General features: G+C 45.4%; 1 protein-coding gene across 2 annotated transcripts in view; it reads right to left on the bottom strand.

The window, feature by feature from the left end:
- Positions 1-17,557, bottom strand: part of KCNAB1 (potassium voltage-gated channel subfamily A regulatory beta subunit 1) — a 362,126-nt gene that overhangs the window by 331,246 nt on the left and 13,323 nt on the right. Inside the window, exon 1 of one of the 2 annotated variants that reach the window (XM_026006130.2) lies at positions 7,013-7,458. The exons of the other annotated variant lie outside the window; for it this stretch is intronic. Within the exon in view, the coding sequence (XP_025861915.2) occupies positions 7,013-7,254 (242 nt within the window). The 5' untranslated portion in view covers positions 7,255-7,458. Of the gene's footprint in view, positions 1-7,012; positions 7,459-17,557 lie in introns of those variants that run through there. 2 annotated transcript variants of the gene reach the window in all.

Raw genomic sequence — 17,557 nt, 5'->3', positions numbered from 1 at the left:
AAAATTGCTCCTCTACCACCTGGACTCCCATGATTAGAGGTTCATTTCTTTGGCTGTGACATATTTACAGACCACCCCACCCCACCCCATCAACCGGGACAGCTTTGCTTTCCCCTGTCCGGGTGGGGAGGGGGGGGAGAAGTGTTCATTTGCTTCATAATTGTTTGAAACACAGAGACCTAGAACACCTCTTCACCTGAACACCGGCATGTATTACACGATATACAGTCGAAACCTTAGGGAGCGGCGGTTGATAACGAGCTGGATGAGGAGCTAGAAGCATCCCCGGCTGGGGACTAAGGCAGCGGGTGTGGAGGGTGACCCAGAGAGGGGAAGCTGCGCCCCGAGTGCAGAGGCGGGAGGCACCGCTCCTCCACCTGTGGATCTGGGGCCGGGCCTAGGCAGCAGGGGTGTGAGCAGGGGTGGCTCGGCTGCAGGCTGGCCGGCCAGCGCCCCTCCAGACCCCCTGCATCGGCCCCCGCCCCACTGCCACCAAGTGCCTGCAAAACATCAACGGAACATTCTCTAGAGCCGGGCCAAAGCGTGAAGCACCCCCGTCTCCACCCCAGGGGCCGCCCCCAGGCTCTGTGCTGTGGCCCCGAAGCCCCCAGACACAGAGATCTGCGCGGCCAGACACCTGGCTCACCCGGGTTACGGGGACACAGGCCTGCTGTAGGCATCAGGTCCCCAAATCCTGGGAGGACGCTGGCCATAAAGTCTTGTTTTTTCTCACCACAGGAAATTTCCCAAGTGGCATCAAAAGAGGGATTTCTTAATTTTCACAATCAAGGGAACCCCGCAGATGGGAATGGAAGCCGTGGCCTAGCGCGGCCTGGGCACAATTCACAGATCTCTGCGAGCTGCGGGTCAGCCCAGGGGCTTCCCTTTCTTTATGAAACAGCACATCTTAGCGGCACCCTTAGGCACTGCAGGGAATTCGGAAGTTTTTTGTTGTTTTTTCCTCCTTGAGTGAAAACATATGTGACCTACAGTAGCTCCTGGGTCAGGAAAACTCAGTCTAAATGCTCATTTTTTTTCTCATTGTGAAACCACCACCACCAATTTCTACATGAGGAAAACGAGGGTTAATAGACCCCAGTGTTGCTCCCGAGCCCCGAATTTCAGATGTTTTCCTTCGGCTACGTGAAAACGAAGCAACGCTCCCCCTGGACAAACATACATGGAAATTTCAAAAAGGAATAAAAATAATACTTCGAATCCAAGTGGCACTCCTCTCTCACTTTTGCTTAAATTTTTAAAGGGTTTTCGATCTAAACTGACACTTTTAAAACGTACTTATTTTAGAAGCCCTGTTACATTCAAGAGGAAATAAACAGTCTGCTCCATTCTGAATAGGCCCCTTTCACCGAGCCTTCCAGGCCCTTCCCCAGCAGGCTATTCAGATTTCATGTAATCACAGAGGTTCTGAGTCTGAACCATCTCAGTGACACCGATGTTCCTCCAGAAATGTTGATGCCAGGAAAGCCGCAGTCAGAGCAAATTAGCACAGGCCTCACAACTGACCAAAATCAGGCCAGTCTAAAATAAATCATGTAGGCGCCCTTTTTTTTTTAAGTAGAAAATACAAACCCTGCACATGTAGGCTTTTTTTTCTTTTTTTTTTTTTTTAGGCTTTTGATTTTTCATGGTCATGGCCATAGCCACTTTTCAAGCGGGTCTAAGTGTGCCAAGTGCTCCGTAAAAAAAGTAGGTCACGGGAATGCATTGTGAAGGGATTTTGGTTTGGGGCCGGGGTGGGGCGGGGGGCTAGCTGGAAGGATGACAGTGAGTTCAACTTGGGAATAAAAATCATTTTCCGTTTCCGCGCTGTATTACAGGAATCACAAGAAAGGGGAAAGGGCTACAAGGGGATAGGCCTTCCCGGGTGCCTACTGTTTGGGCCTTTACACAAACGGTATTGCCCTGTGAGGAGGGTTCATTTCATCCTCTGGGTAAGGCAGCCGGGCATCAGGGAAGCAGGGAAGGAGAAGGTGGCCATCCAGTCCTGCAGCTGGGATGCCACCTTCTCACTTTGACAGAACCCAAGCAAAGGTTCCCAGAGTGAATCTATTACCTGGTCTCTACAAGGATCTCCATGTAGAGACCAGGTAATAGATGCTCCCAGACGCTCTGCCCAACATCCTGGAGAAAGCAGTGGCTGGGTGAGGATTCTCTCTGGCGTTGGGGCCCCCTTCTTCCTCCACACATGTGCCTCGCCACCCAAGCTTTCCTCTTGCTCTGCTTTAGAAACCTCCTTTCCTGCTTCTCTGTTTTCAGGCCACACCTGCCCGACATGTCTCCTCCTAGGTGGGCTGCCTGTCAGCTTAGCTTCCAGGCTTCTACTGTAACGGAACCGAGGCCTCCAGTTGGAGAAAACCTCAGACACTGCAGCAAAGCTGATGGGAGAGGTGCTACGAGCAGGTGGTAGTTTTTGCCTTTTAGTTGGGTTCTGCTTCAAATATTTCTGTTCTGGACACAATGCCAGGCATGGAAACACATGGTTTGATAAAAGATTCTTTTCGTCTTCTTACACACCATTTGGAGAGTAATTTATTACAATGCTCCGTGAGGCCGTTTTAAGTCAGTAGGAGGTCATGTGTGAGGTGGAAAAAAAAAAAAAAAGACATCTTCTCAATAGATCCTAAGGACAGATTCCGACAGGAGAAACAAAAAATGGTTAAAAGCAAGGGAGGAAAGGAGGGTGGTACGCTCCGAATTGTGCAAAATTCAACATGTAAGCGTGCATTTCCGCCCCTCTCTTTTTTAGGCATATGGTGAGACACGTTTCCCTTCGAACTCTGCGAGATGACTAAACGATGTTATTATTTATGTAGTGAAGAACCACGAGAGAAATCCTCTCTGGCCTCCAGATTAAAAAGAGATGTGCCCACACTGAGCAACTGGCCTGTGCCCACCTCCTGCAAGAACTGCACGACTGTTGAGAGCGCCGCTTCACTCTTTGCAACTTCGTGCCCCTGGAGAACACAGAGCCTGGCCCCTTCCTGCCCTTAATGCTCCTTGAATTCACTCCTTCTGATTTGGTATTTTTGTTTTTCTCAATGAGACGCTCTTGGGTACCTTAAATACCTCTGGAAAAAAGAGGGTTAAAAATAACCACAAACAAACAAAGAAGCTATGCACCTGACAGCTTTGTTTTCTAGACCAGGGGTCAGCAAACCGCGGCCTATTGGCCAAGGCCGACCTGCCACTTACCTTTGTGTGTTCCTCAAGCCAAGCTTGGCTCGTACATTTTTTTAACGATTTGGGGGAAAAAAAAGGAAGAAGACTCACGAGAAGTTTCACGAGATGTGAAACTTACATAAAACTCGTGTCATCCCTCAGCCCCTGCCTACGGTTTTGTGGGACCGCAAGCACACCCCCCTCCGCTTGCTGGCGGTGGCGGCCTTCACCCTACAGCGGCACCGTTCTGTAGTTGTGACAACGGTGCACACGGCCCGTTGAGCCTAAGATATTTACCCCCTGGCCTTTCACAGGCCCCGTTTGCTGACCCCTGCATCAGACCTTCATTTTACACCTGCTGGAGTTCCTCCTGGCTAATTATAAAATTGCTTCAAAGCTGAGTATTTGCTACATCCTTACTCAGTCTAGATATTTTTTGTGTGTTTTATCCATAAAACGACCACTCAGTGTTCTTTAACCTTGAACTAAGCTCAGGTTTACTATCTGGCTCAGATTTCAATGCTGTGTAATGGAGACAATTAACTTTCAACCTCTTAGGAATGACTAAAGGACCCTCCTGGGTAACTATTTTGTAACTAATAAGATGAATCCACAAAAACCTTCTATTTTTGCGAAAAACTCTAAGCCAACAGAAGGATCTACACAGCAACTTGGCACTTTGTGCACCACGTTCAAACAATTTCCTCCAGTTTCTTTTCAGTTGATACATGTGTTTGCATATTTACTGATTTTTTTCCCTCTCCTGGTCACCCTCAGTTAGAAATAAAACCAAGTCTCCATGGAAACACAACAGAATGCTCTCTCACAGATGATCGAGGGACCCAAGCAGCTGGTATTGGGCTGGAGGCTGCAATGGCATCTGACCAAATTAGGAAGAGAAAACAGCTTATGGGATCTTCCAGAACTCTCAGCATTCTAAAGCTCAGCATGAAAACCTACACAGATTGTGAATTACTGCGGATTTTTTTTATTCCTTCTTTTCCTTCTAAGGGACATTCTATCTTATCATAAGATATTCTTATATTCCTTTAAGATGTTCTATCTTCCCCATTTGTATGTTCCAGCTATAGGGCCTTCCATCCCCTGTCCCTAGAACGAATTACAGAGGCTAGAGAATAAGCAAGAAGCGAGCACCTACTGTGTGTTAGGCACTTACATCACAGCCAGCTCAGTGTCACACGGGTTAGAGACCAAAAGAGCTGGGATTTGAACTCTGTTCTGATTAACTCCAAAGCCCATTCCCTTTCCACTCTACGTGCAAGAATACCCTTCAAAAGGAAGAAAATAGAAAAAGACAGGTTGCACGGGGCGTTTTGACATAGCCACGGTTGGGGAGGCGAGGGATGGAAATGAGGGTAAGGAAGGAAGAATATGAAATTCACCTTCTCACCCAACACCACCTACGTTTCTAAGAAGTCAATAGGATTTCATTCACATGTGGAATTTTAGGAAACAAAACAAATGGACAAAGGGGAAGGAAGTAAGAGAGAAAACTAGAAACAGAGTCTACACTCTAGAGAAGAAGCAGATGGTTGCCAGAGGGGAAGGGGGGGATGGGTGACATAGGTGAGGGAGGTCAAGGTGAACCACTACGCTGTACACCTGAAACTGATACAACACTGCGTGTTAACTATACTGGAATTAAAGTGAAAAACCCAAAAAGAAAAAAAAAAGTCATGGTGAAAAGCCAAGCTGGGCGGGGGGGGGGGGGGGGGGGGACCGAGAGAACCTGTATTCTCTTCCCTAAAAATCCCACCCTAATGTTACAAGGACGAGGCTTTAAATAAGGATGATTAATATGGGTCTCAAAGAATAGACAAATTACTATGGAAATCTGGAGAAAGGAGATGTGCTTCACGTTGGAAGGAGGGGGAGGGAGGCACGTAATGGAGGACAGGGTGACAACACAGCCAGCCCCTCAGAACTCAGAACTTTGGCTATTTCCTGGGGCCAATTATCCATTTAGGTGCACTTGTCTCTCCTCAAATTCTGATCTGGAAATGGCTATCTTCTAGGTCCCACCTCTTACCGGTGTGATCCAGGGGCACCTACCCTTGCCCAAGAGCCTGCCCCTGGGCCGGGACATCCTCAAGGCCACAGGGCCCTGCTCTCCAAGGCATTAGGAAGAGTCGCCTTGGAACTGTGCCCTCAAACCACAGGAGTGTGGGATTGGCAGGGCCGCCTCCGGGGCCAGACTGGGGAAGCCTGCCCCCTCCAGCAGGCAGGGCTCCGGGCTTCCACCTCCAACAAGGACCCCTTTGCGTTTAACCATTTGAGGAGGGACAATTCCTCTGCTTTGAAACGGTCTGAAAAACACTATCCTAGGACATATCTTCATCTGAACGTCGGCACACGCCGCAAAGGCTCCTTGGTATCCAGACCCGAACTCTGGAAGGAGCCATGCCCCCTGAAGCTCTATGCCAGGGCTCATGGTAATGCCACCCAGGCTGCGACAGAGATGCAGAGACAGATATCTGCCATCCCCCCTCATCTGTATTCGGACCTCACCCCTCTGCCACCACTGAGGATCGAGGAGAGAAGGCGAAGAGGCAGAGGGAGAAGGTGGCTCCTGGTGGAAGCCAGATTCAGGAAAGGTGGACGAGGAACACCCAGCGTGGGGAGCCGTGAGTTGTCTCGGAAAGGTGCTTAGATTCTTCTCAGGCTCCACTTCCAAGGCACGACGGGGTGGGCCGCCCCGGGTCTACCTCATCCCCTGCAAACCTCTAGGAGCTCATTCCTCGTCTGCGTGGAGCCCTTAACTGCATCGAGTCTGTGTGAAATACGTTGCTCTCTGCAGAAAGAAGTCATTTCATTGCAAATTGTTTGATTAATCAAATTAGCTGGTAAACTAGAGCAGTAGCTACTCCATGAAAACAGACCTTTACATTACAGAAAGACGAAATCCCTGGGGACTTCACATCCCTGCAAAAACAATCCCTCTGTGTGGAGTGCAGAGCTGGGACTGGAGCTGGGACTGGAGACACCTGTTCCTTAGCAATGCTAAATGAATTCTTTCCCCATTTTCGGCACTCTTGTCCTCCTGAATGGCTTTTGCTCAGTTTCCTGGATATTTAAAACTCCAGGCATTTGTCAAGGAAGCACTTGTGCGGTGCCACCAGGTAATTTAGCTAAGCACTGGCCTATCTCACAGAGCTTTGGACAATAATTGCTCTGACAAAGAATGATACTTCCCATCTCAGAGCAATTTATAAAGATTACACATTCAACCCCATACCAGTGGAACACTTCTCCTTTTTGTTAATCTTTCACAGAATAAATGATGGTATTAGAAGGTTAGAGAACAACCAGTAATTTATCTTGGGCTGCAATGATAAAAAAAAAAAAAAAGTCATCATTTCAAGAACTTGCTCAGTTTCATGAACTGTTTTATTAACCATTAACACAGACCACACAATTCAGGCTCAGATGAAAATAACAGCCTTGAAGCCCAGGTAACATTTAAAAAAAAAATCCTCCTCTTAATTTATAAATCCCCTAAAGAAGAATAGAGCCCCCATTCTTCGTTCTGACCTAAGTCACCGACCTACTCCAAGCCAAAGCTATTTCTCCTGGCAGCACATGGTTAGGAGCTTCCACAGGGGAGCCTGCCTGTCTTCCACGGGGCCTTTTGAGCAAAGAGAAAGCAGACAATCTAAAGCTTGAAAAACTAAGGTAGCCAAAGAAGAGGGCTCCCCGTCTTCGTTTTTTAGATGGTGCTTGGTTTGCCATTTCAAGCCTTATCCCTTTAGTAACAGCGCCCCTCGACCTCAACGCAGCGCCCTGCTCGCGTGCCAGTGCAACCAGCAAGTACCTGTAAGCCATGCCCGTCTCGGCTCTGGTGGTTTCCTGCAATGAAATCCCATGAGCACGTAAAAACTTCTCCAGATATTTCCGTTCTGCTGCTCCACTAGGCCTAACCGGCCAGCAGGCTGCCTGGGGTGGAGGCTTGGTCACGGCTAAGTGCCGTCTACATTTCAGGGCCGATTCGCTGGATTTAGGCAGACCCAGCTTGGGGCTGGGGATGTCCGCACAGGCAGGTTTATACAGATGCATGTTTCAAAACCTAAGGAAGCAGAGCGAATTTCATGGTACTGAGCCCTGAGACTGGCTGTATCTTGCTATGATTAACTTGGGTTATCTGGCTTGGCATGTCCCTAAAAGGGCTCAACTTATTTTCCTTAGATGCCCCTTCTTATTTTTGTGTGTGTGAGCAGACTCTTGAGTCCCTGGCAGAGATGCTGGTTACATGTCTCTGTTGGAGACTTTGTAAAAAAAAAAAAAAAAAAAGAAAGAAAGAAGAAAAAGAAAAAAGAAAACACCCTGACAAAGTCCAATCACTTTTCTCCTCCCTGTAAAGTTCCCAAAGGCAAACTTCAACAACTATGTATTGGCCCTGGGGAAAATATATGGGCAGTCTTTCCCATGTCTTTCTATTTAGGTACAAGGAAATATTTTGGTGGGATATAAGCCAAATGTTCTGTTCTCATAAGGATCATAAGGCCCTGCAGATGATTCATGAGTATGTAATGAGACCTTTCTAAATTATCAAGTATTTCATAATCAAATAATTTATTATACTAGTGGCATGATTCATTTGGGCAGAAGGTCCGTTAACCTTTTTCTTTTCAAGATGTTGCTATCAAATGATAGGAAATATCAATAAGACAGGATGAGCACTGGGTGTTATTTTATATGTTGGCAAATTGAACACCAATAAAAAATAAATTTATAAAAATAAAAAAAAAGATGGTTATAAAAAGCATAGGGCCTACACAAATATGCCCAACTGACTTTTGACAAAGGTATAAGAGCAATTCAATAGGAGAAGGATAAGCTTTTCAACAAATGCTACTGGAGCTATTGGACATTTATAAACAAGAACAAAAATAAATGAATCCCTCATTTAAACTTCATATTTATACAAAAAAATCAAAATGTATCACATACTTAAATATCAAACTTTATTATAAAACTTCCAGGACAAAATGTAGGAGAAAATCTTCAAGACCTAGGGGTAAGTGAAGAGTTCTTAGACCTGACATCCAAACAACGATCCACAAAAGGAAAAATTAGTAAATTGGATATTATCAACCTCCAAAACTTTTTCTCCATGAAAGATCCTGTAAAGAGGATAAAAAACTAATTATGGACTGGAAGGAAATATTTGCAAGCCACATATCCAACAAAGGGCTTATATCTGGAACATACAAAGAACTCCCAAAACACGACAATAAAAACATAAATATTCAATTAGCTGGGGGACAAAAGATATTAACAGACATTTCATCGAAGAAAATATATAAATGGCAAATGAAACATGTTCAACATCATTAGCCATTAGGGAAATGCAAATTAAACCCATGACTTATTACTACACACCTATCAGATTAGTAAATTAAAATGCCAGTAACACCACATGCTGGCAAGGATCCGGAGAAACTGGATCATGCACACATTGCTGGTGGGAATGTACGTTGGAAAAGAGTGTGACAGTTTCTTATAAAAACCAAACCTACCAAACCTACCATATGACACAGCAATTGTACTCTTGAATATCTCCCCCAGAGAAATGGAATCTATGTTCACACCAAAAAAACTATACACAGATGTTCACAACAGGTTTATTCATAACAGCCCAAAACTGGAAACAACCCACATTTTCTACAATCGGTGAATGGTTAAACTGTGATATATCCAAACTACAGAAGACTATTCAGCAATAAAAAAGAATGAAGTATTGATACAAGCAACGACTTGAATGGATCTCAAGGAAATTATGCTGAGTGGAAAAAAGGCAAATTACGCATGTAAAATAGGACTCACTTGCTCTCCTCCTCTCCCACCACATCACAAACACTCCTTCCCACCTTCCAATTTCTCTGTCAGGCTATCATTATTTATCTTGTTTTCTAATGGTTTAATATAGGTCTTATCTTGCCAACTTTTCAATAAAGCCTTTAAGAGTAAAAAAGAAAGTCATCCTACTATATGATTTCATTTGTATCATGTCTTGACAGAATTATAGAGATGAATTATACAGATATATAGAATTATATAGATATAACCAATTAGTGCTTGCCAGGGCTTAGAGAAGAGGAAAGAGAGGGAGGTGACTCTGTCCATAAAAAGGTAGATGAGGGATTCTTTTTTTTTTTCTTTAAGATTTTATTTATTTATTCATGAGAGACACAGAGAAAGGCAGAGGGAGAAGCAGGCTCCGAGGAGCCCGATGTGGGACTCAATCCCCGGACCTCGGGATCACGACCTGAGCCAAAGGCAGATGCTCAACCACTGAGCCCCCCAGGTGCCCCTAGATGAGGGATTCCTGTGCTGGAACTGTCATGTGTCTTGATGATGGTGGGGGCCACACCACTCTACACGTGTGATAAAATGGCATAGAACTAAGACATACTCACACACAAATGAGCGCACGCAAAATCAATGAAATCAGAGTAAGGTCAGTGGCTTGCTAGTATCATCATCAATTTCTTAATTGTGATATTGAACTATAGTTACACAAGATATCATTGGGAGTACCAGGCAAAGGGATTTATCTGTATGGTTCCTTACAACTGCATGTGATTCAATAATTATCTCAAAATAAAAAGGCAAAAAAAAAAAAAAAGGCCAAATGTCCTCACTTTGTGGGGAGGGTCTCTCCACTTTGTGATTCCAGCTGTACCTCTCCTCCAACTATGACTCCTGGACATAAACGACTCATCCAATCCAACAGGCTTCCTACTCCCACCCCATCCACCACCATAGCTTTGGTCACATGACCTCCCTCCTCCCATGTCCTACAAAGGCCTTACTTCCTCTAGGAATTCTTCCCCGACCTCCTAGCCTCTGGTATCTGATCATTCCCTGAAATTCCTCTTGCAATTCACTTCTAAATCACCCACTTGACACTTGTAAACTGTTTCCAAATATTTGCACAAACTTGATGATCTCTGCCATATTTTTTTTAAAGATTTTATTTATTTACTCATGAGAGACACAGAGCGAGAGAGAGAGAGGCAGAGACACAGGCAGAGGGAGAAGCAGGCTCCATGCAGGGAGCCCGACGCGGGACTCGATCCCGGAACTCCAGGATCACGACCCGGGCCAAAGGCGGCACTAAACCACTGAGCCACCCGGGCTGCCCTCTGCCATATTTTTATACCACCTTTACCATTATTTGTTTACTATTTGAAATTAACCTGATTTGTCTTTTTTTTTTTTAACCTAAATGAATATATTTAGTGTTGTGAGCTGAATGTTTGTGTCCCTCCAAAATTCACATGTTGAAATCTAATCTCCAGCGTGATGGGAATAGGAGGTAAGGCCTTTGGGAGACAATGAGATCATGAGAGTAGAGCCCTCGTGAATGGGATTAGTGGCTTTAAAAAAAAAAAAATTATTTATTTACTTAAGAGAGAAAGAGCTTGGGAAGGGCAGAGGAAGAGGAAGGAGCAGACGCCCCGCTGAGCAGGGAGCCCCAAGCAGGGCTCAGTCCCAGGACCCCAGGACCATGACCTGAGCCAAAGGCAGACACTTAACTGACTGAACCACGCAGGCGCCCCGGGATTAGAGCTAGCTCTCTTTCCTCCTTGGAAGGCCACAGCCAAAGATGTTTGTCTATAAACCGGGAAGAAGGTTCTCGCCAAAACCCAACCGTGCTGAGTTCGCAATCTCTAGAACTGTGAAAAATAATGAAAATAAAAATAAATGTTTGTTGCTGAAACCACACAGTCTATAGTAATTTTCCATGTCAGCCCAAACTAAGAAATTTAGTAAGGAAACATTATAACACTAGCATCATACACAGAAAAACTTTATCACTTGGAATAAAATAGAGTGTAAACTCTTGAAAATAAGTATAATAAGAATGAAGAATATTATTAAATTGCAGCTGGACACTGTTGGTGTGCAAATGTTCTGAACCAGAGTCCTACCTCTTTTTGTTTTTTTATTGAGGAAATTAAAAGGTATTAGGTGTTTGAAAATTTTTGGCAAAAACCTGAGACTTTCTCTCTTTTTTTTTTTTAAGGTAATCAGAAGAATGGAAAGGAAACGGAAACAGGAATATATTATCTTTACAATGTGAATCAAAGTTATTTAATGCCCTACCTGTGTACCCACTAAAATCATCTCCTTGTCCACTGGTGGTTCTGGTACCTACTTTGAGAAACAGACTCATAATATATTGTCCCAGGTACTAGGTACCTCTGACAGGTGCATATCTAACTCCTCACCTAAATTATAAGCTCTTTGAGGGGAGAGATGGACTATATCTGGTATAAGCTTGTAACCTCCATAAAAACTGGTGTGGTGCTTTGTACACATCAACATTCCACAGGTATTAATGGTTTGCTTGCTTGGATTCCCAAAAGCTGTCCTTCCAATCTTTCCATTTTCAACCGAGCATTCAAAGCTGAGTCTCGGGCTCCCGGGTGGCTCAGCGGTTTAGCACCGCCTTCAGCCCAGGGCGTGATCCTGGAGTCCTGGAATCGAGTCCTACGTGGGGCCTGCCTCTCCCTCTGCCTGCTTCTCCCTCTCCCTGTGTCTCTGCCTCTCTCTCTCTCTGTGTGTCTCTCATGGATAAATAATAAAACCTTAAAAAAAAAAAAAAAAAAAGCTGAGTCTCACGGGAGAAATAAGAGCTTCTAGAGAGAAGGCCAGAAAAGTCAGAAGAACAACAACACTAGGATAGAGTCGAGAAGAAACAGGCGTTTCCAAATAAAGTCGGACCTACTATTCTCCCACTTACGTGAGCCACTAGTTACATCTAACTCTGTGAGCCGTGGAGGTTCCCACCAAGGAAGCAGCAGAGGTGACCTGGAAAAGCAGTCATGGAAAATGAGACCTGAGCCCTCTTCAACATATCGTTCTCTGTTTCCGCCCTCTGAGGATGGAGCCAGGCCAGGGAGAGGATAGAGGGATGAGCAAGCCACGATTTGTCGGAAACTGAAGTCTCTTTTCACGAAGCTCTAAAAGCAGCTCACTGTAATCAAAGGTCCCAGTTTGAAGGTGGGAGGTAGAGACTACATATATATTTTTTTTAGATTTTTTTTAAGTAATCTCTGCACCCAACATGGGGCCCAACCTTATAACCCCAAGATCAAGAGTCACATGCTCTACTGACTGAGCCAGCGAGGCGCCCCAAGTAGAAACTCCGAGTACAAGGATACCAGTGGCCCCGTTGCCTGTCAACGCAAACTAAGGTCGGCTTTCAACTAAACGTCCAAGCCTGTAAGAAATGCGCCTGAGCAGCAGGGGCGGTAACGTCTGCTTGGCTCTCCTTCTGTGTCTCAAGAATCCGTTCAGAATCTTTAAGTATTATGCAGTCCCCGCCCCCCGCCCCGGTGACAGGGCCACCTGAGGAGAGAGGGGTTTCTGGTCACCTTCTGCCAATGGGGTGCTGAGATTTAGAAAGTCACAAAGAGAGGGTCACGTAGGTCTGGGTGGCAAGCAGGCTTTACCCACCCCTGCTCCGCCTTCATAGGTAACTGTGTGACCTTGGGCAGGCCTTGACCTCTCTGTCCCCTTAGTTTTCTATGGGCTCAGACTTAAGTTATCTCTAAGATTCTTCTAGGTCTGGTGTTCGGTGAGTTTTAAAAACTACTTGGGCTAGACATTCTGCAGAGGTGAGGACCCTTCCTGTTTGACTGGACAGGCTTGGATTCAATGAAGTATTAGCTAGTTCTCTGAGACACCAGGCCCCCGGGATTGTCGCTATTATTCTTGGAATATACCGATCACATTTATAGCCTACTTTAAAATTTGTCTTGGCTAAAGAATGACCTGTGAAACACCACATCTTGGATTTATGGGCACATCACAATCACCTAAAAATTGTCTTGGCCTAAAACTGAGACCAGAGCTGGTCGGCCTAGGATTACAAGTCTGTGTTTCCATGGCTGGAGCGGAGGAGTGCTGGCTCTGCCCAAATGGGTTCGGACAAGGGACACCAGACTGCACATCAGAGCTGTTCATGGGCACTTCGGCTCCTGCTCCTGCTCAGGTGTCTGTTCACTGGTGCTCCACAGGCGATGCTGTGACAGGCAAGCACTCACGTGACTGAGACGCCTGCCTTGTCTTACTGGGAGTCCTCAGAGGAGCCTCTCCTCTTGTCATTGCCATCTTCTCTCCACTTTTGCAGAAGCACCTGGGAGTCTAGGCATGCGTAGTGAGGCCGCAGTTAAATATGTGTGTCACATCAACACAGCACAATGAAGAAACCATCACCCTGCCCTTGAGTAGCTCCCAGTAGCGAGAGGAGAGAGACCAGTAAAGCTCACAAAGCAGTGCACCCTGAGCTACGGTGAGGGAGGCAGGGAGGAGACCCCAAAACCCAGTCTTGGGTGGAGTAGAGGAAGCAACATCAGCAGTGAAGGAAAGGTGGGTCAGCGGTGAGAGTTCTTCCAGAAGTTTGCAATCAAGCAAGAAGCCTAATCTTCAGTGTCTCTCTGTTCACCATTCATTTGCCCTTTCCTAGAGCCAATCCCCTCACCTTGTTTTAGGCCATAGTTTCCTTGGAATGGAAAACAACAGTTCCAGTAGGATGGGGAAGGGAGCACATGTGACAGCGCAGGGATTACAGCAGGGGACAAATGGAAAGCCCCGTCAAGCCAGCCTCAGCTCTGAAGGCACTGCCTCCCCTCCTCACTTAACTCTTTTCCTTATCCCTGCTGCTTGTATATTATGTACTTTCGCATTATAACTTCAAACAACCCCTCCTTAATGTACGATCGTCATATTGCTAATATATGCAGAGGCAGATACCTGATAGCCTTGCTTTGGAAAAATGGAGCCTGCTTGTGGGTGACCAGATCTACGGGGCTCTTCCTTGGCCTGTGAAGAGCTTGTGGGCAGGACTGGCCCTTGGGATTTCACGGGCATCCTGCGTTTATCCCACCACACTGATCCGCGTCTACAACCAGAAAGTATCTTTGAGTAGAGTTTTGGCATTTGCAGCCAAAGCTCCCCTCGTCACTTTGGGCGGGAGTATCTTGTTTCTTCTGCAGGAGGTCCCAAAAGATGCCAAAATGTGGCCTTTGGTCTGAGTCTAATGCAAAGGAAATGGCCAATGGGACCCCAAAGTACAAAAGTGTGCTCTGTGGCCAGAAATATCTTAAAAGATGGCTATTGGGGGGCACAGAATACCTTGGCAAAGAGTACGTGAGGAGGAAGGAAGGTGCAAGATGGGGCTTTGCTCCTTTATATAGGCTTTGCACTCTCTTTTTAAGTAATGTCAGCCCTGGAAGCTTTGAAATCAGGATAGTATCGTGATCACGAGCTGTTGAGTCATGAACATTACAACACCTGTAATGTTTCCAGGATGCTATGAACATGTTCCTCCCCTATCCTGGTCTGCGTTGGCCTGACTTAGAAGAATTGCCATGGAGTAGGGGTGGAATATAGTGGAAAGAACCTGAATTATAAAATCTGAAAGACGCGGGTTGGAATCCTACCCCTACAGCACGCTAGTGGATTGACCACAGGCACCTTCTGGATCCCAGTTAGTTGCTCTGGAAAATACGCCTCACCCTATTACCTCATAAGGTTGTGAAGATCCAAGAAAGCGCGGTGTTTGGTGTACCTGGCACAGAATAAACGGTTGTTATTATGATACCTGCCATGCTACTGCCCCCGCATGCTGCCGTGGATGCTGTGGTCCGCACAGATAGTGTCCCCTAGGGTTGGGGACAGAGCTCGACGTGGGCAGAGCTCGACGTGGCTGACCTCGATAGATGGAGCCGTGTTCAGGGGACTTCGGTGCTAGGGATCGCAGGACTGCTGGATGATGGGATGGTTTTAAATACAACTTGCTCTTTTCTAAGGAGAAGTGAAGAATCGTTTGATAAAGGTGACTTGTTCTTCATCTGGTAAGAAATCCCTCCGTCACTCCTAAAGCGGTGACTCAGGAAGCAGATGTGAATGTTGCAAAGACTCCCACACCTGCGTGGTCCCTGCTCCACATGCTCTGCCGTGGGCTCACCCCCTTTCTGCCACACGTTATCCTTTTGGGGTCTGGACCTTGTCAGAGACCAGGCCAGGAGCCTGGAACCCAGTTCTAAAACCGCAGCCATAAAAGCAAGGCCTAAGAAGGTACAGGTCCCGTTTTGTGGTACGATGCCCCGCTGTGAGGTCACTGGGATGGGATCATCCCATCCGAACCAAGCTACCTCTCCATCATCCTCTCTGGGGGCACTTAACAAAAATCTAAAAAAATCTAGGATTCTAACTAGAGCTCTAAGAAGTCTTAGAAATCAGCTGCTTCAAGTCTCTTGTTTTGCAAACAAGGAAAGAAGCGTCCACATAAACTGGGCAACATTTGGAATCAGTTATCGTAAGAACTGGAATGAAGCGCAAGTTTCCGGAAGCCTGGGCCTGGAGGTCGGACAGATGCGTTTAAATCTTTGCCCGACAATATGCTACTGTGTGATGTGACTGTCTCTGGAGTTTTTAGTCTCTTCTTCAGAAAAATGGGGAAAACGATACCACCCCTGCAGAGATAAGCAAGCTAAATCAGTTTATATATTTTAAATCCCTAACTAGACCACACTGCCTCTCGAAATGTCACTTCACCATGTAATAATTGTAAATGTTTAATGATTGACCAAAGTTTCAAGGCAATATCGTTGAAAAAGATGGTCCACCGAGAAGCTCCCAGAGTGTTTCTGCTGCGGAAGACAAATGAATAAGCTTCACTTTGCTTACTTTATTTGTGATAGAATGTCCTGTCTGCTGGGAAATTTATAAAACCTAGAGTACAACTGTCCCATCAACATTTTGAAAAATTGTGTACTGCGTGGTTTGCTTTCCTAAAATCCCTAAGGATTATTCCAACATAAACTTCAAGGCGAAGCAATTTCAGCATTTTCCCAGATTCAAAGGCTCGTTCAAATCAAGTAACAAATGAATCTTTTTAGAGGTCACCTTTCTAGCAATCCTGCTAGATAGAACAAACCAAGAATAAACAAATAAGACATCACAAAGCCCATGTCCCAAACCTCCTGGGAGAATGTCTCAATTCATAAACCATTTACTCTTCCTTGGTCGTAATTCAAGCAAGACAGAGCTCCTTACCTCCCACTCCCCAGCAGAGGAAAGGTAGCAAATTGGATGAAGAAGCGATCAGAGACAGGCAAACTGGCAGCAATGAGAAAAATTTACAGCCAGGTGAGGATACGGGAAAAGCAACAGAGGGGGGAAATACAGAAGACAAAACTTAAAAATAAAATAGCAAAATGAAGCCTCTAATTTTCAAGGCAGAGAGTTCTAGATTCCTTAATAGTCCCTGAGGACATTTTAACATAGCACACAAGCTGACATTTATTAAGATAAACTGGAGTTGTCAAGTTGTTTCTTCAGGTTGAAAAAGTTAAAATAAAGCCTTGACACTTAAATTAGAAAGTTTCAGATACCGGGAAAATTGCTTGAGTGAACATTTCCATTCTCTGACAATGTCAGAGGAACAAGGCCTACCTGTGACTAACTTCCGCGCGCAGAAACACTGTCTTGCCCGTTCTCCCAGACTTTTTTTTTTCCCCATCACTAGCAACTCGGTGGTTTAGCTGATTTCTAGCCTACGAACAGGTCAACTTTGTTCACAAGCTGCAGACCACGCATCCCTTCCCACCTGCCTCCCCACCGGCTCCGGGTCCCACGAGCTCCAGCACACCCTTGTAAAAGTCCTTGAAATGGTGTATTTGGGGTTTATTTTTTCCCGACATTTCTCTCCCTTGTCTCCTCACCTCCTGGCAGAACTAATCACTCCTTTATTTCCGTAGCACTTCATTCCCACTCCTCAGATCACACCAATAAAACCGTATCGTCTTGTCTTCCCTGAAAGGACTCCGAGATTATTCAGGTAAGGACCCCATCCTATGTACCCCCACATCCCTGGAATTGAACGTAATAGACAACCAAACCCCTTGAACGAATTTCTGTTTAATTTTCTAGTTTGACTATCAGAAATTCTTTCAATATTACATATAAGGTTATAAAAGAGTATCCTTGAATTCTGAATATTGACTTCGTTGGAAATTCACTTAACTGAAAAGACTTTAAAAATAAATTTCAACTTGGTACTTCTTTGCCATTTCTTTTGGATAAATGACCATCTGGAACCTAAAGTATTATAAACAGATTTAGGCATTTACTATTTTGTTTTACAAGCAACTGGTGTTTGGATAGTCACATTGTTCCAATTACTAAGCCTGGAGATAGAAAGAGCTGATCTTTTTCTCATGCACCGCACTTACAGAATTGTTTATCCTGACTATCACCTCCTCTGTCCCAGAGGTAATGAAATAAGTCACCAGCCCTTTTGGACAGCTTGTTTCCTCCCTAATCATTGCCATAATCAAAT

Source organism: Vulpes vulpes, chromosome 11 (assembly GCF_048418805.1).
Source record: "Vulpes vulpes isolate BD-2025 chromosome 11, VulVul3, whole genome shotgun sequence".
NCBI classification, from domain to species: Eukaryota; Metazoa; Chordata; class Mammalia; order Carnivora; family Canidae; genus Vulpes; species Vulpes vulpes.
This window is presented reverse-complemented; position numbering and strand designations above follow the sequence as displayed.